General features: G+C 45.4%; 1 protein-coding gene across 1 annotated transcript in view; it reads right to left on the bottom strand.

The window, feature by feature from the left end:
* The window catches only part of CMTR1 (cap methyltransferase 1), a 42,418-nt gene extending 25,623 nt beyond the window's left edge, over positions 1 to 16,795 (bottom strand). Inside the window, exons 1-6 of the mRNA XM_053913779.1 lie at positions 16,636 to 16,795; positions 14,503 to 14,640; positions 6,901 to 7,052; positions 4,731 to 4,889; positions 2,087 to 2,179; positions 641 to 712 (exon numbers count right to left, since the gene is read on the bottom strand). Of these exons, the coding sequence (XP_053769754.1) occupies positions 641 to 712; positions 2,087 to 2,179; positions 4,731 to 4,889; positions 6,901 to 7,052; positions 14,503 to 14,635 (609 nt within the window). The 5' untranslated portion in view covers positions 14,636 to 14,640; positions 16,636 to 16,795. The remainder of the gene's footprint in view (positions 1 to 640; positions 713 to 2,086; positions 2,180 to 4,730; positions 4,890 to 6,900; positions 7,053 to 14,502; positions 14,641 to 16,635) is intronic.
* Positions 16,796 to 23,447: the final 6,652 nt, after the last annotated feature.

Genomic DNA, 23,447 nt, shown 5'->3' with positions numbered 1-23,447 from the left:
TGTCAAAAAATAAGCTGTGAGGCTGGTCTGAGGCCTAAACTGCTTCTCCGACCCATTTCCTCCTCAGTTTCCTTGGCTCTTTCTGTCCTGGGCAATGCACTTCCTGGCCCAAGACTCAGGCCACAAGATACCAAGGGAAGGCTAATACTCACCCCGCATGTTAGGAGCCTCATACTATTTGATTCTCACAGCAACCCCGGGAAGTATTTTCTCCCTATCCAATAGATGAGGGAACTAAAACTCAGAGAAGCTAAAGCAACTGGCCCAAGGTCGCAGGGCAAAAAATGTTGCGAAACTAGGATTTGAATTCAGGTCTCTCTGATGCTAAAGAATGACTCCAAACCTTCCCTCACACCGGCACCCTCCCACTCCCGACCAAGATTACAATGAGCTGACCCAATGAGGTTAAGTGGATCCTTCCCTGTCTACTGGCCACAGGGACAGCACAACACTCACTACCAGGCAGGACAGTCACCAGGAAAAAGGGCACCTTGGAGAAATGTACAAGCCACACATCTTGATCTCCAGGAAAATATTAGCTGAACTTCAGCCACCCACAACTGACTTAAAAGAACTAGAAAAGCCCAGCACAGCCCCCCGCACGACGTCCCCGGCTCCGGCTCTGGCCACGAGGCCTTACCTTGCACTGCAGCACACTGTGGAGCAGGTCTTCCCCACAAAACTCCGTTTCATCTTCAATCACCATCTTTCGCTGCAGGAGAAAACAGTCAGTAATGACCAGGTGTGACTGCACTTGGGGGGATGAATGGAGAAACTAGGGTTCTGAGTAGAGAAGAGGCTTGAGTCCCTGCCAAAGAACATGGATCCCCGGGGGGCGGGGTGAGAAAGCCCTCTGGTGACACCCCAGAGGGCTGCAAGAGGGAGCAGTCCCCTGGGTGCCCTGACTGTAGCGCCATATGGGTACAGCACCCATGAATGCTGGGGCGGAGAAGAGCAAACAGGAAGGAGACACTCAAGCTGTCTGTCCCTCACACAGTAGGCCTCTTGCTCTGTGACAAGTGTGACTGCAGGACACGCGGCACTGGCCTGGAAGTGTCACAGTGAGCAAGGGCTCCAGGAGCCTCACAAGGACACAGAGTCCAGCCTTGGACCTGAGTGCAGCTACTTCTAAAGCAACGGCGCCCAGACTCAGCGTTCTCAGGTCTTATACTCTTCAGAGTCACTGAGGGCCTCAAGAGCGCGCTTTTACTTATCTGTCTGCTTGCTTATTTGTTTTTTATGTAGTGTGCATGTATACTCGAGATTTATTGTTAGAAATTACAACAGAAAATGTTAAAATATTTATTCAGTTTAGAAGAACAATATTACGTTAGCATAACATATTTTTATGAAAAATAACTGTTTCCAAAATTAACCCGGTGAGAACAGCAGCGCTGCTTTCTGGTTTGCGAATCTCCTAGCATCCAGCTGAACAGAACACAGCCGACTCTCCTATTCGCGTTTGCATTCGACGGGCTGTGAGGTCACGTTGTGGCCTCTGGAACACTACTGGACGCGTCGTGAGAGAACGAGAGTGAAAACACACTTCAGAATCATCACGAAAATAACTCCGACCTTGCAGATCCCCTCGGAAGTGTCCTGGAGACCCCCGGGGGCCCCACTTTCAGAGTGCTCTCCAGACCGCGCTCACTTAGTAGCTGCCTACTTCGTGCTTAACATTTTCCAGAAGGACATTAAACAAACTCCCTCTCTAACGCCCTCATTACTTTCTAAGGACAGGTACAGCGTCTTTTCATCCACCTGGAACACAGCCCAGCGGTGACCAGAATATACCCAGATGTATAATAAGCTTCCCTAAATCACATCTGTGAGGAAAATAAAAGTTATGCATTTTGTGTTGTCTTGCAAGTTAAATGAGTAGGAGGAAAAAAACCCGTCTGCCACATCTCCCAGAGGCACGTCGGTGAAGTCCTTGAGGCACCTCCTGACAGTTTTATTCCTGCCAGGATGGTCGGACCCAAACTTTTCTCATGTGAGCACAAATACACACACTCCAACTTGAAGAGAAGAGAGGTCAGGAGGTTAAGTGCCAGCAATTTCAGGGCCCATCTTCCCGGAAACCTACCTTTCCCACGACCATCCAATCACTCATTTCCTGAGTGTCAGGGATCTCAGTGGTGCACTCTGGGAACCACGACACCTGCTCGCAGGCGCTGGGCTGCAAACACAAGACGGGCAAGCTAGGTCAGGCAGACAGACCCTCGGGGCTGTGCCCTACCGCATCAGGGCTGCCCCAAACCAATCTACAGGGACTTACAGAGTGGGAAGGGTCTGTGGAGCTGAGGCCAAAGGCAGTGGTCACACATGAGAATTGAGAGCTAGAATTCTGAAGTTTAACTTCTGAAGGCCAGGTCCAATTCTAGTTGGGCCCCTAGAAACTTCCCACACCTTCAGTGTGTATTTCCTTTGTGCCAGTATTTGGATGAACGCCTGCCCTGGACTACATGCTCAGAAAGCACAGTTAAGACGGCGCGAGGGGCAGAGTGTGTGTCTGTGACGAGGCAATCGCGTCGGGAAGACACAAAGCAGGGAGTCTCACCTCCGGGGCCTCTCGAGGTGTTACACACCAGAGGACCGCACGTTACACGAGGAGGGTTCCTCGCCTCTTCATTCCGAGACCGGGCAGGAACTGATCTCTAACGTACTGTTTCCTCTTAATTTTTCAATTACTTTCCTTATCAAGCTAAACCAGTGGTCTTCAACCTGGCTACACATTAGGATCACCTGCAGTCCTTTTAGAAAGGCCTGATCAGAGCGTACGGCTCTGCTGGTCTGAGGTGGAGACCAGGTATGAGTGTGTTTCTGGAAGTCCCCGGATGAGTCTCCCGTGCAGACAGGTCCCGTGCAGACAGGGCTACGTTCACTGGGCTAGAGAGACATGGACCATGAAACCCAAGTAGGCGGTTCGCCTGCACGGCAGCTTTACACATTCCCTCCTGAGTGAGCCAGTGTGGAGAGAAGACTCACCACTGCAAACTGAAGCAATGTGGCTAAAGGCAATACTACATGCTCTGAAAGGCATAAAATGGTATCACAACGCAAGGTCTCCAGGGCAGCCACCATCAACAGAGAAAAAGTTTAAAAGAAAAATTACTGAAGCCTTTTGTCAATGAGCCTGGCAGTGAATCATGGCTTCTCTCCTTGGGTCAAATCCATCACCTTTAAACATAAATGGTCCTGACTTATAAACTCTTTTTTAAAAAGTTCATATACATTCTGGATGCATATCCCTTTGGAGAAAAAGAGCAGACTCAATCTCCCCACAGAAGTCTAACCAGAAGGCTACCTGCAAAGTGGACCAAAGCGTCCAACCTCACACTCGCCATTCCTGAGCTACAGATGCCACCGAGTGCTTTCCCTGTGGTGACTCCAGGAATGGGACAGTCAACCTCAGGCCACTGAGCCTCTTCTACCTTCAAGAAGTAGCCACCACCTAAGAGTTAGGCCAAACCCCTAACCAAAAGATAGAGCATCTTTTGTAAGAGAAGAACTGCATTATGTGGCAGGTGGTAATTAGGAGAGCCTTGGCTCAAAAAGGAATTTCAATAGCCTGCCTCCACTAAAAGCAGAGGTTTTATGAGCAAATTTTGCATTTCAAGTTTAACAAAGTTAGTTCTGATTCTGCCCCCGAGAGGCACCGGGGCTCTTTGTTTTCACACAAATGAGGACCCAGAAAGCACCAAATATTTCTGAAGTAAAAACCTACACCTAGCACCCCATCACAAATATTTACCTTATTCTGCACTGTCTCCTCTGCTGTTCGCTGGTCTCATAGCCTCACAACTACAAGGCAAAACAGCAGGACCACCCCCACCACCCCGGACCCATTAGTTCTGGGCTTGTGGGCTTCTTACTCTGAAGCCGTATGAGCCTTTATCGTGCACAGGTTCATGGGAGTTCTTCCTGAACTGGAAACGTCAACTCAATTTTCCAGAGTTCAGAGCCCTACCTAGAGCTAAATTACAGCAACTATATAGAAGACTAGACATTTGTTTGCTATTTTCTTTAATTTCAACTCCATGATGATAGTATTTCATCATTATTTTTAGGGGTTTTCAAATCCTACTTCAAATCCTTTGAGGAATAAGGTTAAGGCATAAATAAATGAGTAAAGATAAAATCTCAACATTATCTGCGCCAAGAAAAGGAGTAAGAGTCTCTTTTGGTATTCAGGGCTGAAGCAAACTGGTATCCAAGCAGGTAAGCGGAACAAACCGACAATAAAAAAGCCATAAGGCATAAACAAACACCTGTTTAGAACCAGGATGTCGTAAGCCCGTGGAGGCACAAGGACCTTAGAGGACACCTACTCCGGTCACTCACACAACAGAAGAGCGGGTCCTTGTTCAGCCACTTGAATCCTTTCAGCAGAGGGGACCTCACTACCTTGTGAGGTTTCTTAGTCAATAGTAGAAAGCTGTGTGTGGAGGCAAAGTCTGCCTTCCAGCATCTTCTACCCACTGGTCTTAGACAGTCCTATGTGAAGCAACAGGAAACAAATCCGCATCCTAACACCCTCCCGCCACCCCCGTCTTGTTTTCTACTCTGGACATCCCCAGAACCTTCCACGTAAGGAACTAGTTCAGCCCCACCAACCGCCCTGATCATACTGCCTCTGGAGACTCCTAGTCCATTAATACGACTACTTAAAAGACATGCACCCGAAGACCCAAGTGGCTTTCCTGCCTCCTCCTCCCCACACGAGTTACCTCTGGCTCATCTCGCCAGTCCACGTTCAACTCCTGGTCAAAGCCTTGCAAAGTCAGACCCAAGCCTCTTCGACCTTTCTGATTAGAGGCTTCAACGATGTCCTTCCGACCCTGGCTGTGTTTACCCAATCCTTCGCCTTCCTTGAAGCCCATCTTGGCCTGAAAGAGAGAAGTAATGGAGCATTTATATAAATAGACAGACATTTATTTAGCCCCTATCATGTACCAGATGTGGGGAACCGTTCCAAGAGTGGGAAATGTGGCTCAGCCCCCACTTGGAAAACCAGTGGGGAGCGAAGTAGGCGGGCAGGACCCACGTCCATGGATAAGTTCTCCAGTGGGAAATCAGGCCTGCATTGTACATAGGCTGCTATGAGACTTGCTCTTTCTAAAACTCCCTCACCCTGAATTGAGGAAGCAAATGTTTACTGAGTATCTTTATCTTCCCAGAATCTGGGCTAGACCCTCCAGGTATGGGACAAAGCCTTTTCGACCATTTCTCCTTTTACATTGCAAATATCCCCCTTTGATGTACTCAGTGAGTTCCTCTCCTGTGTCTGCAAAGATAACCACCCCAAACAAACCTATGAATAATAAATGAGGACCATCTTTGATGTAGGAGGCCTAGAAAAACAATAAAGCCTGTCCAGGCGGGGGTGAAGAGGTCTCTCTCTCTAACTTGGAGAGTGGCCACGTAGCCCCTTTTCCCCCACCGGATTTCTATAGTCCGCGTGTATGTGTGTTTGAATACTGAAACCTCAACAACAGATCTTGCGGGAGGAGATCTGCGTCAACCAGACATTGTGCTAAACCCTAAGAAATACAGAAAAGACCTAAAAGTTTTCTTCTAGCCTAATAAAGAAAGAAGCATAAATAAGTAACTGCAGTTTAACTGTGGGCCCAGGGGCTGTCTGTCCTGGGGGGAAAGTCTAGGGCAGCCGGAAGTTAGATAAACAAGAAGGGACCTCACAGACGTAATTAAAAGTACAAGGGCACCTAATGAGTATCACTGGACATAGGCACAACTACCCTTCCAGCTAATGTGTCTGCGTGAGTGACAAGTAGATCTCAAGTAGAGTTGATAAAGAGAACTTAATTTAAAATGGAACCACTTCAAGTGACTACTCCTGCCTTACCTCAGCTAGGCAAGGATGATGAGGGCCTATAGGAGCCCAAATGGAGAGTAACTCAAAAATCGCTTCATGTAAAACTGAGGTATGGGAGGTACTATAAGATCCTGGGCAGAACCACTTTTTAAAATGTCACAACTGTCTATAAGCTCACACTGACCTCTAGAGTCACTGGGACCACTTTTATACCCTCAAAATCAGAGACCTGAATCCCAAACCCTATAGGTCCTTGTCTAAAAAAGAACTCCAATCCTAAGTTCTCATTTCCCCCAGAGGGTCTCTGTATCCCCCCTGGAAGGGGCACTACCAGCTCAAGAGCCAGATGGAATTCTCGTAGTGGCAATAAATCCTTCCCCAGGTCAGAGGCTGTCACAACTCTCCACGTCTTCCACTTCCCCAAAGTTTACGGCCTATGACTTCAGAATTGGCAGTTCTCATTCTTAAATGGATCCGACAGAAAATGGAAGAGCGTAATATTCCTGAGGCTAGACGGAAAGCAAAGTTGGATTTCTCCAACCTTCGCACACATACCCAAGTTTGATGGGGAAACTAGGCAGCTCTCCCTAGTCGTCCTCCCTCTGTGGCACATCAGTGGTACACAGAAGCTGGGAGGGAGAACTGGGCCTCCTCCTGGAAGCACACAGTACAGAGCACTGTACTGCTCCCATCTACTTTAGGCACCTGGGAGGGAGCAGGATTTTATTCATTTCTTTTGAGATCATTCACTAGAACACAAATTCAACACATGAAGCCTCTTTACCCGTCGACACACACCCGTGTGTGGAGGAGTATGCTCACACATGTTCATGGCAAGAATTCATTAATCAGAAGACCAAAAGGTGACACAGCTCTGAATGGGGCAGGGAAAGCAGGCTTCCACAGCCACTGCCCACAGATGCCTTCATTGTGATTGATACCTCTACCGAGAGGCGGGGCCCACTCTGCTAAATTTCAGTAGCTGAAAAGCACATGCGGTAGCATTTCTTCTTTCCTCCCTCTGCTGGTGGAGCTTGAGAAACCCAACCCAAGCACGGACGTACCATAAGCTTCCGGGAGACGCTGTTGTACATGGAATAGCGAGAAGAAGTCCCCTCCACCAGAGAGTCTGCTTTGAACGCATCATTGAGAGAGTCAGAGCTGCGCTGCTTCCCCTCGGTGTCACTGTCAGACCCACTGAGGCTTGTGGTAGATACTAGAAAAGAAAGCAAGAAAATATTCAGGTGTTTATAGCACAAGGTAGCCTCTAGAAGCCCAATTCCATTTATCAGCTAGTGTTTAGCATATGCATTGCTCACATAAAGTTCATCAAACGTCCCAGGGTCAGATGTATTCTCTCCCTGTTACTAATTGTGTAATTGTGGTCAAGTCACTAAAAGTTTCTAATGGTGCCTGACATACAATTGGGACTCAAAAATATCAATTTTCCATCCTCATCCTTTCAATTTCTTCCCCTACAAACTACGAAGGTAATACCTTCCTCACAGGATTGTTTGAAAATAAAGTAACATTTCATTTTTAAAGGACACTGCTAAATATAAAATGTCTTTATTGAAGATACAATTGTCAGACTAACAGTTTCTGACTGTTTAATCTCCTAGTTTCCTTCGCTTCCATGGTCCTTCAACTGTAGAGGTAAGAGGGTGGGTCCACAGCACATCCCCAGAGCGAGCTGGCTCACAAGGGAGGACAGGGGAAAGAGCGAGGGAGAAGAAAAGGGGGAGGGGACCGAAGAAGGAAGGAAAAAGAGAAGGAAGAGGGGGAAAGATGAAGGACAGGGAAGAGGGAGATGCTCAGGCAGCAGCACCAACTCAGGCGGAGAGCAGAGGCGGCAGAGGAGCTGCTGGAGGGAGCTGGTGGCCTGAGTGAGCTCTGCCATTAACTTCATTCCCAGAGGACCCCAAACAAGACCTACCTTAGCAGCTGCCAGAAGGCGTGGGTTACATGTCTCCTGGCCAAAGGCAGGATGATCCAGTCTAGACATTTATGATGACTGGCTCTTTCCCTCCCTTTTATAGGTATATGAATCTCTTAACTTGAAAGCTATTTCAACCCAAAGTAATTTTACTCAGATAATTTCTCAGACAAACCCGCCCCAATTTGTAAATAGACTGCATCTCAAAAAATCTGCTTAAATTTACACACGTTCCCATTGAAAATGGTATAAACTGCAAGGAGAAATGCAGAACAGGAAATGAGGGTGGTGGTGTCCAATCTGATCCCAATGAGATATGTATACTGTCTCATTAGTAAGTTAGTGTGCTTATTTAAGAATAAAATTTTTTTTCAATTTATGTCTATTGTTCTTCAAGCATCTATTAGTTTTAAGGACACAAATGGTTATTATTTAGACCTAAGAGCTTAATAAACTGACCTGCCAGGTACTTCTTTGCATCTAGGGTAGCACTAAGGGTCCAGAACCCAAGTGGATGTAGGAGCCTCTTTCTGTGCTCGGGAACAAATAGATCACCCAGACACACTGACAAACAAGTAGAAGAGCAAGACCACACGCACGGGCATGGCACGCACGAGCATGGCACCCTGACTCCTGTGTGCTGGTGCATCCGTTTCCCTAGGGGAACACAAACTCGCAAAGCGCTGACGTTCGTTCGGGAGGAGCAAAGCCTTCCCGGGCACCCCAGGCCTGATTCCCCCGTCCACGGGGCCCCAGCACAACAGCAGTATTCACACCGTCAGCACAGCACTGGGAGCCAGTCCTGCCAACCTCCATCTCCCACGGCTGGACTGAGGCTTTCTACTTAACAGAAAGCACACGCTCCCCGTAGTGAATGTAAGGCCCTCTCATCCAGTTGCCACCTTTGCTAATAAGCACCTACTGGATGTACAGCTCCCTAAGGTATTTCCTCGTACAACACCTCATAGAGTAGTGCAAGACATTCCGCCCTCAGAAGCGTAAGGACACACGTGATTCCATTTGCTCAAACCCAGAGTACACGACACCAAGAGGGAACCCTAATGCAAACTCCGAGCTCTGGGTGAGAATGATGTGTCATCAATTGTCACAAACGCTCCACTCTGGGGGAGTATGTTGATAATGGGGGAGGACATGCATGGGGAGGGGCCAGGGGTGCAGGAGATACTTTTGTACTTTCCCCTCAATTTTGCTGTGAACCTTAAACTGCTCTAAAAAGAAATGAAGTGTCTAAAAATATTTTTAAAGGTAAAACACCAACCAAAAATTTAAGCATGAGGATGGAATGCTTATATCCTGAAAGAGAACTGGGTCCTACTTAGACTGTATTATTTATTATTGATACTGTTTGATAGATCTGACAACTCTGGTTCAAGACCTGTTCCATAAGAGGTCTATGCTATATATAATGAGGTAATATCAAAAGTAACAATCCTACCCTAAGAGAGCTTAAAAATTTAGTTGCCAAGATAAACAGACATTGTTAAAAACATTTTATGAGATACAACATTTTGCAAAAGAAAAGGCAGGTGTGAATATGTGTGAAAAAATCAGAATAAATGTAAAAACCAAAACCCTGGCTCCCAAGCAGTTAGCAAGGAGGAATTTTCATTGAGAATGTCTGTGTACAAGAGGCACCAAATCTGCCCCGCCCCTAAGGCGGCCATCCAGTTCCCTTAATAAGGAGCCGACCCGTTTCCCCGGACCAGTGCAGCACACCCCACACAGTGCCAGAGTGCCACTCAGCAGGAAAGACCCAGAAAATTAACAATGAGTAACCATGGAAACTGGGAAGTGAAGTGATATTTATTTTGTTTCACACTTTCCTGCTTTTCTGTGAGAGAAATAAGAATATATTAGTTTGAAAATTAGGGTAAAAAATACAAAGCTATTGAAAAAGTACCATTCCAAGCCTTGGGGAGAGTTTGGTTCCCTTCCAGAGAAACAGCTGTCAGAAGACAGCAGATCTGAGGGAAGAGACCTCCTGAATGGCTGAAGACTAAGCTTGGGCTTAGTCTTATCTCCCAAGAGGAGGAGGGAGAGATGCTCTGGAAGAGGGCCCACAGGCTGAAGAACCGCCTTCCGAAGGTGAGATTCTCTTGCTCAACCAGCACTGCTCAGTGCAGAAAGAGGTGGTGCCAGAATGTGGGCAGCTCCCTGCTCAGGCCCTGGAGTTTCCTTCCAGGTAGCCCAGGGATCCAGGGTCCTGACCAACCAGAAGCTACAATGTTAAACCAGTTATTATGCCTGTCACCAGCCATCTGGGGACTCACAGGTCTACCTACGAAAAGGTCAGGAAAACCTGCTGTCCCCAAAGGAGAATGTGCACTTGGTCCGCTCTAGCGAGTTGCCAGGATGTTAGGTTTGCTTGCAGACCCACTAATGGGCATCCATCAAAGGTATGAATATCATTTCTGAGCATGCAGGGTTTCTGCCGCTCTCAAATCTGAGAGAGAGAGATTGTTTGTTTTCTTTGTCTTCATAACATTTTTGGACCAAAGTGACAGAAAGAACCACATTTGGGTGGAAGGTTCACTAGGCAAATCAGTGACGACACTGGTGCAAAATTCCAACGCCAGCCTCTGGTACCAAGATCTTCCCACTCCATTCCTCTTCCCTGGGTGTCACCCAATGTACAGTTGACCTGTCCAGGTCCTGCGAGTGAGGCTGATGGGAGCTAAAATACCACCCTGCTAGGCATTTCTCTGTGAGATCAAGAAGCGTAATGGAGAAACAGATAACCCTGATTTCTCTTTTATTTTTTGTGGTACTCTGAAGCCAATCTTAGCCTGACGTGACTTAAGACAAAGTTTCCCAGACTATCACAACCACTCCTCATTTTTATCCCTGGGCCTTTGGGGCCACTCTTTTCAGATAAAAAGGAGACAACTGTCGTGGCTACAGCAAAAACTGAAGAGGAGGTTTAGCCTCCCAAGGCTGATAAAAATGTAGCAGACATTGAACAGACACTCTTGTAATGAGGATATAAATTAAGGAGAGTAATAAGGTCAGTCTATTAAAATCATTAGTTTCATTAAGAACTTGCCAAGGCTGGGTGGCATTCCCATTTACCTCCCTAGAACTCCCCTTCTAAAACCTACCCGAGAACCCAAAACATTTAGAGTTTTCATTTAAGATTTCCTCTCCACCTGAAAGAGGTCCTTACTCTTGAGTCATTTTGAAGAAAGGTTAGTTTCATGGAAGAATCCGAGGTTTCCCAGCAGCTGGCAATTTTTTCCACATTGCAGGAGAACAGCAGGGCAAACACACCAAGATTAGAAACAACAGTGACAACACGCAGGGAGGGGCAGATCCGACCACTAGTGGCCAAGGTGAGCAGCCCAGGGATGCAGAAGAATAAACGATGGACTTCAGTAAACATCCCATCATGCCTAACAATTGCTGTGGAATGCACTCACTCCTGTTTAAAGACTCAATTTCTCCGTCATGGCAGACAAATGCTGACTCGTTAGAGCAATTTAAACAGATACCGATAAAGGAAGTTTTTGATTAAGGCCATGAATCTGGACTGACTGGAAAGCAATGGTGCTTCAGGGAAAATAACCTACTTAGGGAAGAATTAAACCTGGTGGGGGGAAGGCATCTTTAGTGTGGTGCCGGTGAAGGACCCTGGCAACTTCCAAAGCGACACGCTGTGGGAGGGCCTGAATGAAGCCCCCACTGGGCACACAGCTCAGGAGAAAAGGAAATTGTCTTGGGGTCTACACCATAGTTTCCCTGTGAGAAAGAACCAAAAAGAACCAGATGAAAATGACCTGTATCTGTCTCTCCTTACCTCAAAGGTTGTTATTTAATAGCAAATTTCCAAGGGTTTATTTGGGCTTGAAAATGCTTCAGACTCCTCTTTAAAATAATTAAAAAAAAAAAAAAATCACATGGTGCTACAGTGGCCATAAAAACAAAATCCCTTTTTCTTCTTTACTTCGGTCAGATGTCAGTTTCTAGCCTGGCAATACAGCTGCCTTGTCAATAATGTAAAATAAACAAATTGACTAAACTAAGTACATCTATTAATGAGTCATCACATTGATCTGGCAGAAGCAGCACCAACAAGGCCCAGACAGACAGAAATAGTAACCACTGCTTTCTTTGTTTTTCTAATTGCACTCCCTAAAGAGCGTTTTCCAATCATCCTTTTGAACGGTGCGTCCAGGGAGAAGTGGCTGGAACAAAGGGGACACACATGCTTTGAAGCTGTGACTTGAATGCGTGTGCACAACGGTGTCTGGCAAGACAGCACACTACCAGGGCACACTGTCCAGGGGACGCCTTAGAGGAGCCAATACAGAACAGAAATGACATAAATGACTATAAATACTTAATGAGATGACCTTCTGTAGACTGGAAGAGGGATAGGCAAAATGAAAGTGGAGAAGCATTTTAAGCTTCTTGGAAAAGACACTACTGTTGCCTTCTATCAATTTTACTCGGTAAATATTTACTTACCTTTACTCCGCCATGCCAGGCATAGTGTTGAGGGGCAGGGGAGGCACAAGGAGCACTCTTGCTGATGAAGACATTAGACTCTAGCCCTCAGAGTCTGTGTGTCCATGCGGCACTGCCCCTTACTAAAGTAAGTTCACCCGGGGAAATCTAGCAATGTTTGCTTGCCTCTGCCTCCTGCTTCATTTTCTGCAAATGAAAGGGACCAAGGGCCTATTGCCAGAAGCATACAAGGTACCGGCCACCTCCAGATTCCCATTCTGTACCCACGGCAGCAAGAGTCAATCCTGAGTCATATGGTGCTACTTACGGAAAAGGTTAAAGCTATTTGGTACAATCAAAGGGGGTTTATGGGGGGAGGGAGATAATCTCAATTCAAAGTCACAGTTTTGAAAGCTTGAAATTTAAATCAGGCTGGTTCCCTTGAAAGATCCTTAACCATATACCCTCCTCCACCTGGAAGTTGTCCTTTCCTTAATTCAAAGAGCTGTTACTTGAGAGCCAATGTTCCTCAGGACCCACTTGGAACTAGACACTGCTGCCAGCTGGTGTCACTGAGTCTCCCGCACATGCTCCCGTTTTTGCTTCTGGGCCTCTCTTTCCTAAAACCCCAGAGCCCTACTGGAGGAGACCCTCTACCTTCACCATGCTGCTCAAATCCCGAGTGAGAACCAAAACTCCATTTCCTCAATAGCCCCTAGAACAAGTACACCACATGTGTTTTTTACCTTCCCATTTAGTAACCTCAGTTACATACAGCTCTTCTCACCGACCCTGAAATTCACCCGTGACAACTTTCAAGGCACACGTATCCCCACAAAACAAGTTTGTAAGAGTCTCTTATCCAGCCAGGACCACAGCCACATCAAATGCTTCACTAGCTGTAACACCTGTCAAGCTTCTCCTGTCTGGACCAGCTTCTCAGTACAGCTAAAGAGTACCTGCCCTTCAGTGAGCCCACCACTCAAGAATAAAATATATTTTCTGACACCCTCAAAGGATGCTTCACACCCTTACAAGTCCCAATCTGTTACCAAACTTCATTGCAATTTACCAGTGATCCGGCAGATGATCCAAAATGTATGACAGCTGGTTAAATAGTATCTCCCAAAAGGTCCTGTCACCTCACACCTGGGAATGTGAAATAGGATTTTTGCAGATGCAATCAAATTAAATGAGGCAATACTGTATTGGGGTGGGCCCTAATCCAATGGCTGATGTCCTTATAGGAAGAGGGAAATTTGAACACAGACACACACACAGGCAGAGACTGGAGTTATGCTGCTATAAGCCAAGGAATAGCCAGTGCGGCGGCCAACCACCAGAAGCTAGAGGAGGGAAAAAAGCATCCTTCCCAAGAGCCTTAGGAGGGAGTTTGGCCCTGCTGACACCCTGATTTCAGATTTCTGGCCTCCAGGATTGTGAAGAACAAACTGCTGTTGTTTTAAGCCACCGTCTGTAATTTGTTACAGCAGTCATAGGAAATTAATACAACTAGTAAGTCAAGGTAAATGCCAATGGGACTACTATTAATTGCTTGTACCTGGGGCAAGCTCCTAGACACTTTATAACTTCTCACTGAGAGCATCTGTGGAAGCTGTGAATGTCCATAACCCTAAGAGAGAGGCAAAGCAAAATGCTACTTTCAATCAGATCAACAAAATCCTTTGGGCTTAATGTAAACAGTGAATGCAGGGATGTTCCAATTCCTGCTGAGGGAACTGAGAAAACAATGCAAAAACCTAAGGGGAATTAGGCCAGATCCCTGCAGCAGAGAGCCTCAGCATCATTAACAACTATTAAGAGCACAGGACACTCAATGCTCACCACTACAGCCATACCTCATTTTACTGCACTTGACAAATGTTGTGCTTTATAAAAATTGAAGGCAAGACCCTCCACCAGCAAAGTGATTACAATTCACATTATTGCGGGGGGTCTGGAACCAAGCTTGCAGTATCTCCAAGGTATGCCTGTACTTCCACCTGGCTTATGGCAGCAAAAGAGTGCCACCTACTGCAGGACCAGCAACAAAACTAACACATATCTAAAAATTCCAATTTTTATTTAAGACAAGTCCCCCCACTCCTATTAGGAGAATGGCAAGGAAGGGAAGAGAGTCCATAGCCAACACATCTCTGCAGAATTTGCCTAATTTTCCTCAAGGAGCAGTGGAATGTATGCTGCCCAATTCAGGGATTCAAATAACCAGGTGGCCAGTGGCCTCAGACCACACAGGTAAGCATACCTTTTGCTGCATGATTGACAGAGGAGGGAGGTTCATCATCAGATGTAGAGCTGAGGTTCCGGGCAAACTCTGCAACTCTTTTCTTCTGTTTCTTGATAGGGGCAGTGCATTCCGGGTCATTTCTCCTCTTCATTGTTACTGCAACCATAAATCCAGACAATTGGCTGCTCAGGTCAGAGTCACTAGGATCAGAGCAGGAATTCTAAAGTATAAACCATTAATGGGACGGGATTTGGCAACTCCAAAAACTTTCAGTGCCAGCACTTGAAAAGCCTCTTCCTCAAAGAAGTCCAGTAAGGACTCTGGTTTTCAAAATCAGCTGTTAGCTTCACTGGAAAACGTGGTACTCACAGACTCAGAGGCCTCTGGGCCACTGGGGTCAGACACCAGAAAGTCATGGATCAACTCCACACACCACAAGGGGAAAAGTCTCGGAAACTTTTTATTCTATGCTTCTAATGCAATATTGCCCGCGTGTAACAACTATGTACACTGGAAATTTATTATGAAACCTAAGGAATATTAACCAATGTTTTCAAGGTGAAGGGGACCATCCCAGAATGACTGTTCCATCACTGTTACTATTTTACCAAGATAATTAAGATATTACATAATATGATACAAATACTGGTTTTTGGTTTACTTCAGGATATTTGAAAACATGCCAACAGTGGGAAGGTTTTTCACCAGAGTAAGGAATGGAAGCAGTGGTTGCCTTAAGACTCAGGAAATAAGACTGAGGGAACGTTATCACAACTGCAGGTGGCCACAGTATAGGACTCAAGTACAAAAGCAGTAATTATAATAACAGGCAACCACCTCCACCAAAAAAAAAAAAAAAAAAAAAAGAACAGGCAGGCACCATGCCACCACCATCCATGCCCATGGGTGGGTACATGAGAGGTGAGCATGAGAAAAAAAATGAGATGGGACAAAGAGCTCAGGAAGACCCTGAATTTTAGGAGATTACCAAGTTAAAGAGCAAGCAAGAGTAGCAGTGAATACAGTGTGGTTTTTACACAACTGATTGGCTGTAAGAAGACTCAAAACCTGGCAGCAAATAGGTGGGTGACCAGCAGGGCTGCAATCCTTGGGGAAGGGGTGGTGCGGGGGCAGAAGAACATGCTTACGTTTTACAGTATGAGTAATAGCATCAAAAGAGCAGTAAAACCCAAAGATACCACGGATCCCCTAAACCTCACAAAACTCTGAATCACATGTTTCACTTCCCTCCAGCTCAAAGATGAGACAGTCAACCCAAGGCTCAATCTCATCCTTCCTAAGGAGGCAGCCTCGAATGAGGCACAGGCAGGGGCTATCCTGAGGCCGCAGGAAGAATGGAAGACACTTAAACAGAAAGCAAGACCAAGCTGAGCCACATTTCACTTTAAATCCATCTTAAATGCCCCCCCCCAAAAAAAGATCCCTAACAAAAGCAAAAAGGCCCCTGTGGTTCTTGGCGACTGTGGGGGAAGCTTGGAAGCAGGGGAAACTCAATGTGGACAGTGTTGGGGTGGGTGCAGGAAAAGGCGAGGAAACAGTTGTGTGAAAGGCAGGAGATGCTGGCGCTCCTCTCCTAACCACCTTAGACTAGAGCCTTCCAAACCATCTAATCCAACCCTCTCATTTTTCCACTGGAAAAAAACTAAAGCCCGAGAGGGTAAGGCCTTACGGGTAACTAGGGCCCAGCTGAAGGGACCTACACAGGCCCAAATGTGCTCTAGCGGGGAACTTCTAAGCAGAAGGCCTGGTTCTAACCGCTGCTTCCCCAGGGAAGGGCTTCACAATCCCCTCTCCAGGCTTCTCTTCGCCCCCTGGGCCTCCGTTTCGCACTGCCACCCCTATCCATAGAGAGGAGAAATGAGCTCCCATCTCCCCAGGCCAGTCTTCTCATTTGAAGATAACGTGAGTGTGTGAATGTGTGCGCAGAGACGAAGTCAGCGGCAGCTCTGGCTCCCGGGAGCTGGAGGAGCGGGGTGGGGGTGGGGGGAAGGGAGGGGGAAGAGAGAGCGAGGCGGCGGTGAGGGTCAAGACCGCGCGCGGATTGGGGGGGCGAGGCGGCGGTGGAGAGGACGATGCGGAGCCCGCGCGCCCGCCCGCTCGCTCCCCCCGGGGCCGCGCGTCGGCACTCACACTGAGGGGAGAGGGCAAGCTGCCAGGGAGCGGAGAGGGGGGGTGGTCAGGCCACCAATGCCGCCGCCGCCACCGGGCCTGGCCCTGCCGCTGCCAGAGCCGCCGGCTCCTCCCTCACTTTCGTTTCCCAAGCCAGTCCAGGGGCGCCGGCCGCGCCGTCGCGCTCAGGTCCCGCCCTACGGGAAGCGCAGCTTGATGACGTCACGAGACGGCCGCTCCCTTTGCCCGTCTGGGTCCCGGCCCCCGGGGAAGACCTCTAGGGTTTGGGCCCGCCCCGTCCCCAACCGGGGCGACCCAGGGCGCCTGCGCAGAAGAGCCAGCCGGGGAAGGATACAAAAGCAAAAGTAACAACTTAGCACTTGTGTTCCGTCGCTGAGGACGAAAAGACAAAAACTGAAGAGCCGGGTGCCGTCACCTCCCCCCATCTCACTTAGTCTCATTGTATTCATTTTACAGATTAAGAACAAATTTAAAGAGGTACCCGGTAAACTAGTTGAGGGCAGAAACCCAGTCTTCATGTTCACTGATGTATCCCCACCATCCACCACATAGTACGTCCTCAAAGATGTTGAACAGAATGTCAGAAAAAAAGAAGGAATACTGTCTTTGGCAACTTACCATGTGGACAGAGATGGCTTCCCATCCCAAACCTCTCTTCCAATTTTCAGGCCAATATGGCCATAAGTCTGCAAGATATCCTCCAGGCACTCACACCCAAAATGCAAATCTGACCCTATGTTCTCCCATAGTCCTACTCTTTTTCCAGTGAATGGTGCCATCACTCATTCTGTCGGTCCAAGAAGAAATCTGAGCAGGTTCCATCTCCCTCATTTTCCAGAGTTTCCAACATCCACTTAATTGAGTTTACCTCCTAACTACTCAAATCTATCCATTCTTCTCCCACCCCATTGTCATTACCCTCACTTGGATTTGTCCAATAACTTTCAACTCATCGTGACTGTCTCTATTCACGATCCCTCTAGTGCAGTGATTTTCACCCAATGTGCTGCAAGAATTTTTAAAACATGGTAATACCTGCCTACTTAGTCAGGGGCATTGACCTCGTTTCCCTTGGAATGTCAAATAAAAGCGTGATACCCTGGCTGGTGTGTCTCAGTGGACTGAGCGCAGGCCTGTGAACCAAAGGGTGGCTGGTTCGGTTCCCAGTCAGGGCACATGCTTGGGTTGCAGGCCAGGTCCCCAGCTGGGGGTGTGTGAGATGCAACCACACATTGATGTTTCTCTCCCTTTCTTTCTCTCACCCTTTCTCTAAAGATAAATAAATACAATCTTTAAAAAAAAAAAAGCATGACAACAGCCAACACAACAATAGTCATCCTGGTATGAATGAATCAAAATTATACCTATTTTTTGTCAGATCAGCAAAAAATATATTTTTTGATGTGCCAAAGAATTTTAGTAATTAATTTATGTGTGCCATGAAATAAAAATGGTTGAAAATCTCTGCTCTAGTGCATTCTCCATAAAACCAACATGATTTCAAATTTTTTTAGTCTGACCCTGCCACATCTGTCAATGATTAAAACCCATCAATGGCTTCCCATTTCTCTCAGGATGAAGCTAATGTTCTAAGATGGATACAAGAACCTCTAGTCTGACCCCTTCTGCAGTAGTACCTTGTGATACTGGTCCCTTCCTTCCCCCTCTCCTGGTTTTCTCTGTTTCTCAACCATGCCATATCTAGCCTGGGTCACTCCAATCCCTCTCTGCTTGGCCAATGTCTACTTAGCAGTTTAGTGTCCTTATGTCTGCAAATCTTTCCTGACCCCTCTGCTGAGCACTCCATCATGTCTCAATCAGAGCACTTCCCACAGCATTGTGTAATGGCCCATTGATGCACCTGCCTCTCCCGCTCAGTTGTAAACTGGGTAGAGGAAAGGTTATGTCTGTGTGTCTGTGTTAGATGTTTAGTACAGTGGCTGGTAGTGGGTGCTTAAAAGACATTTACTGAATCTGTGGAAGTACAGAATATGAATGGGGATTAAATGATGTGCCCAAAGTCAGAGCTAGAAAGCAGCAAATGAGCATTTCAAACCAGGTCTTTTTGGTTCTGAAGCTGAGTGCTTTTCCACATGTGGAAACACCAGCAGGGGGTTTCCACACGTGTTGTGCCTTGGGCCCCTTTGGCAATCTTATACAGTTACCTTCGGTAATCTTATACAGTTCCTGGGCCCATTCTCAAAATAACAATTTGAAGGACATAAAATATACAGAATGACAAAGGAAATCTCTGTTGAAATACAATTAACATGTCTAGCAAATTGTGTGATTTGCTATTCATTTTAATGTAAAGCATTAAGCAATTAGGGAATACATTTAAAATATAGAAAAGTTCAAGTTTATTTTTTAATATATATGAGCGAATCCAGTGCATAGTACAGTAACAACCAGATAAATACATGGGGGAAGGATGAACCTTAATTCCTACCTTACGCCATATGTAAAATTAAGTCCACATGGATCAGAGCTAAAATAATAAATCTTGTAAAAGAAAACGAAGATGTCTATGTTAACAACATAGAACTTGTGTATCGTGTATTCGAAAGTTTTGGAGAGAGTAGATCTTAAAAGTTGTCATTACAAGAAAAAAATTTGTGACTATTGAGGGGATGAATGTTAACTAAACTTATTGTTAATCATTTCCTAATATGTACATATATCAAATCATTATGTTGTACACCTTCAACTACTACAATGTTACATGTCAATTATATCTCAATAAAACAAGAAAAAGTGAACATTGGAGAATATCTTTGCAGGCCTGGAATAGACAAAGATTTTATACATAACACTCAGAGAGCATTAGTTGGAAGAAAAAATTTAACATAGACCTCATCAAAATAAAAGGTGTGTCTCCTCATCAAAAGACACCGTTAAGAAATCAAATAGGCAAACTACAGACAGAGAGAAAAACATTCACAATACATATATCTGACAATGTACTTATACCCCCAAATATATATAATACCCAGTAATAAAAAGAAAAAACAGAAGATTCTAGTACCTGTCAAAATGGAGAAACCACATTCCATCCCATTTCTCTCACTAAATGCAACGTAAAACCCTGGGTAGAACGTATGGAACACCTACGTAAGGAATTCTGAAAAGTAAATGGCAGCAGGATTATTGAGGAAGGAAACTGGAAGTCAATCACCAAATCAGGGGTGAGTTTCCCAAATTTCCCCCCACTGCTATCTCCCAGCCCAGACTGAAAGGCAGCATGAACCCCAAAACTGCCCTAAATATCCTCTGTGCTCTGCCCATTTATCCTCCCGCCCTCTGCATCCCTGAGACCACTGATCCTTTGTCTGTCTCCACAGTTGTGTCTTTTCCTGAAGGTCACACACGTGGAATCTGCAGTAGGTAGCCCTTTCAGGGTGGCCTCTCTCCATCAGAAATGTGTATTTAAGGTCCCTGCATGGCTTTTCACGGCTTGATAGCTCATTTCCTTCTGAAATATATTTTGGCCTTAAAAAGTAAGAAGTCTTGTCACATGGAATAACAAGGATGAACCTTCAGAACATTATGCTAAGTGAAATAAACCAGTCATAAAAAGAAAAATACTGTCTCGTTACACTTACATGAGGTTTCTATAGTAGAAAGAATCATAGAAAGAGAAAGTAGAATTGTATTTGCCAAGGACTGAGGGAGGGAGAAATGGGAAGTTATCGTTCAATAGTTACAGAGTTTCAGTTTCATAAGATAAAGAGTTTCTGCCCTGGCCAGGTAGCTCAGTTGGTTAGATAGTCATTCCATATGCCAGGGTTGCGGGTTCGTAAGAGGAGAAACAAATAGGTGTTCTCTCTCTCTGTCTCTCTGTCTCTCTCTCCCTCTCTCTCTTCTCTTACCCTCTTCCTCTCTCTCTCTAAAATCAGCTTAAAAAAAGATGAAAAATCTCTAAAGATATATGACACAACAATATAAACATAGTTAACACTACTAACACTTTAAAATAGTTAAGATGGTAAATTTTATGTTATCTGGGTTTTTTTTTTTTTTTACCACAATTGAAAGAAAAACATCTGTTATAATCATAATCCAAGGAGAGGTGAAGACTCTTAAAATGAATGGAAAGAAAAAATATAAAAGGAACCAAAGGGAATTTTAGAATTGAAAAATACAGTTACGAAAACAAAATTTTCACCAGATGGACTCAAGAGCAGAATGGAGATGCAAATGAGAGTCACTGAATTTGAAGAGAGATCGATTGTCAAAGTGTCAAATACGAACAACAAGAGAGGAAAATTGAACAGAGCTTCAAGAACCTGTGGGGAAAACCCTAAAGGTCTAACCTCATGTCGTCAGAGTTTCAGAAGGAAAGAAGAACAGAAAACATATTTGCTGCAGATAAAATACTGAAAGAAATAATTCTTTAAAACTTCCAAAAGTTGACAAAAGACATAAACTTACAGACTTAAGAAGTTCAGCCATCTCCAAACAGGGAAAACTCAAAAAAATCTATTCCCAAACCTATAATGACCAAACTGCTGAAAACTACAGGCAAAGAAAATATCTTGAAAACAGATGGATAAAAACTATGCGCCTTATATAGGGACAGAACAAATAGAATGACTGTGGATTTCACATCAGAAATGTCTAGAATGAAAAAGCAGCAATAAAAACAGTTAATATCTAGGTAAATATTTTTCTCCTCTAAAGTTTTTAAAAATATATATGACAGCAAAAACCATGTAACTGTAACACTGGCCCTGACTGGTGTGGCTCAGTTGGCTGGGTGTTGTCCGGCAAAGCTCCAGGTCACTGACTGATTGTGGTCAGAGCATCTTGCCTGGTTTGCAGGTTTGGTCACGGGTCGGGGTGTGCATGAGAGGAAAGCCATCGATGTTTCTCTCTATCTCTTTCTCCCTCCCTTCCCGTTTCTAAAAACAAGTAAATAAGATCATATATATATACACATATATATGTAATGCTGTCTGATGGCGTTTTCCATTGGTGTAGATGTACTATATATAACAACTACAACAAGTGGGGTAGGGCAAAAGAACTTATAGGATGTTAAGATGTTTGCATTCCACTTAAAGTAGTAAAACAGCAATTCTAAACAGACTGAAAAGTTATTTATATGTGTGTATATATATATACATATATATGCATACCTCATTTTATTGCACTTTGCTTTATTGCACTTCACAGATGTGTTTTTACAAAGTGAAGGCAAGACCCTCCACCAGCAAGAAGATTATGACTTGCTCTATTGCGGTGGTCTCTGCGGTATGCCTGTACTGTAATCCCTGGAGCAACCTCTTAAAAAAAAAGATTTAGGAATTCTGACCCATGGACATGAACTAAGGTGGGGAGAGTGGAATGCTGGTGGGAGGGGGTGGGCAGGGTGGAGGGGAATAAAGGGAGGAAAAATGGGACAACTGTAATAGCATAATCAATAAAATATATTTTTAAAAAAGAACAATGAGGTTTGTGGCATTTAACTTGTGCCAATCCTATCTCCTTATCGCCAGCTCCACGGCAGCCTTGAAAGCCAACAACCTGGCAACTGTGGTAGCTGAAAAAAGCAGAAGCCCAGGATCACTAAAGAGGACAAAACAGGCTTGCAACTCCCCCAGGCCTTTCCCCAAGACGTGTCACTCTCCGACGGGTCTGGAAGCTCCTCTTAAAGGCTCCGTTCTCAGAGCCCGTCTTCCTTTTACCTGACTCGGAGGTTACTTTCTGCACACAGAGCTCTTTGTCAAAAACGATCAGTTTTTGTCAAAAACGATCAGTGGCAGGTGTTTAACGCTGCGGCTGCCTGAGGCAGCGTTCCCAGTGGAGCTAACAAAAACCTTAACAGAAACATCTGGGAATGAGTTGCCCTTTGGGGTTTCTGAAAAGGCCCAGAATATTCCAAGGGGTATAGAAGGCCACGTGAACGGGCAGGGCTGTGCTCACGCTGCGGAAAGATCTGAGAAGGCCCCAATCTCTCACCGCTGACTGACTCCGAGTCTCTCCGCAAGACAAAGGCGGAGTTGTAAACAGCCTGTCAGAACGTCGAAGCCACACAGACTCTTGATGGAGACAAGGAAATTTATTGGTTTGAGGTGTCTAAGGGAATCTGGCTAGTCATTAGCTGATCATTAAGCTAACCGAGCAGAAACTTCAGTGGCCACGCATAGCAGAGATTATAGACTTTACAGAATTCGTTCAGGAAAATCATTAAAAAACTGCAACAAAACCAAACCGTACTTGTAAAGAATGTGTATTCTGCTGTTTTTCGGCAAAGTGCTCCACAATCGTCAATTAGATCCAGCTGGTAGATGACGTTGTTCAGTTTCTGTATATCCGTGCTGGTTTCTGTCTACTGCTCGACGATCCCTGGGGTGTCTTACATGCACGGTTTCCACGTTACTTTAGACACTCAGTTTTCTACACACTAAGAAATGAATGATAAAGTATGTTCCAGCCACTGGATGGGGGGAGGGGACAGTCAACAGAAACGGTGCCTGAGGAAGCCCAGAACCTGAGCCTGGTAGACAATGGTTTCAAATCGGTAATTATAATATGTTTAAATAATTAAGAAAATTATATCTAAAAAATTAAAAGAGCCCTGACCAATGTGGCTCAGTTGGTTGGGCACTATCCTGCCAAGCAAAAGGCTGCTGGTTCGACTTCTGGCCAGGACACATGCCTAAGTTTCAGGTTTGGTTCCTGGCCATGGCACATGTAAGAGGCATGCTTCTCGCATCGACATTTCTCTCCCTCCCCTCCCCTCCCCTCTCTCTGAAAATAAATAAATAAAATATTTTTAAAAGAAAATATGATGACAATGTTGCACCAAA

This window comes from Desmodus rotundus, chromosome 11 (genome assembly GCF_022682495.2).
Source record: "Desmodus rotundus isolate HL8 chromosome 11, HLdesRot8A.1, whole genome shotgun sequence".
NCBI classification, from domain to species: Eukaryota; Metazoa; Chordata; class Mammalia; order Chiroptera; family Phyllostomidae; genus Desmodus; species Desmodus rotundus.
This window is presented reverse-complemented; position numbering and strand designations above follow the sequence as displayed.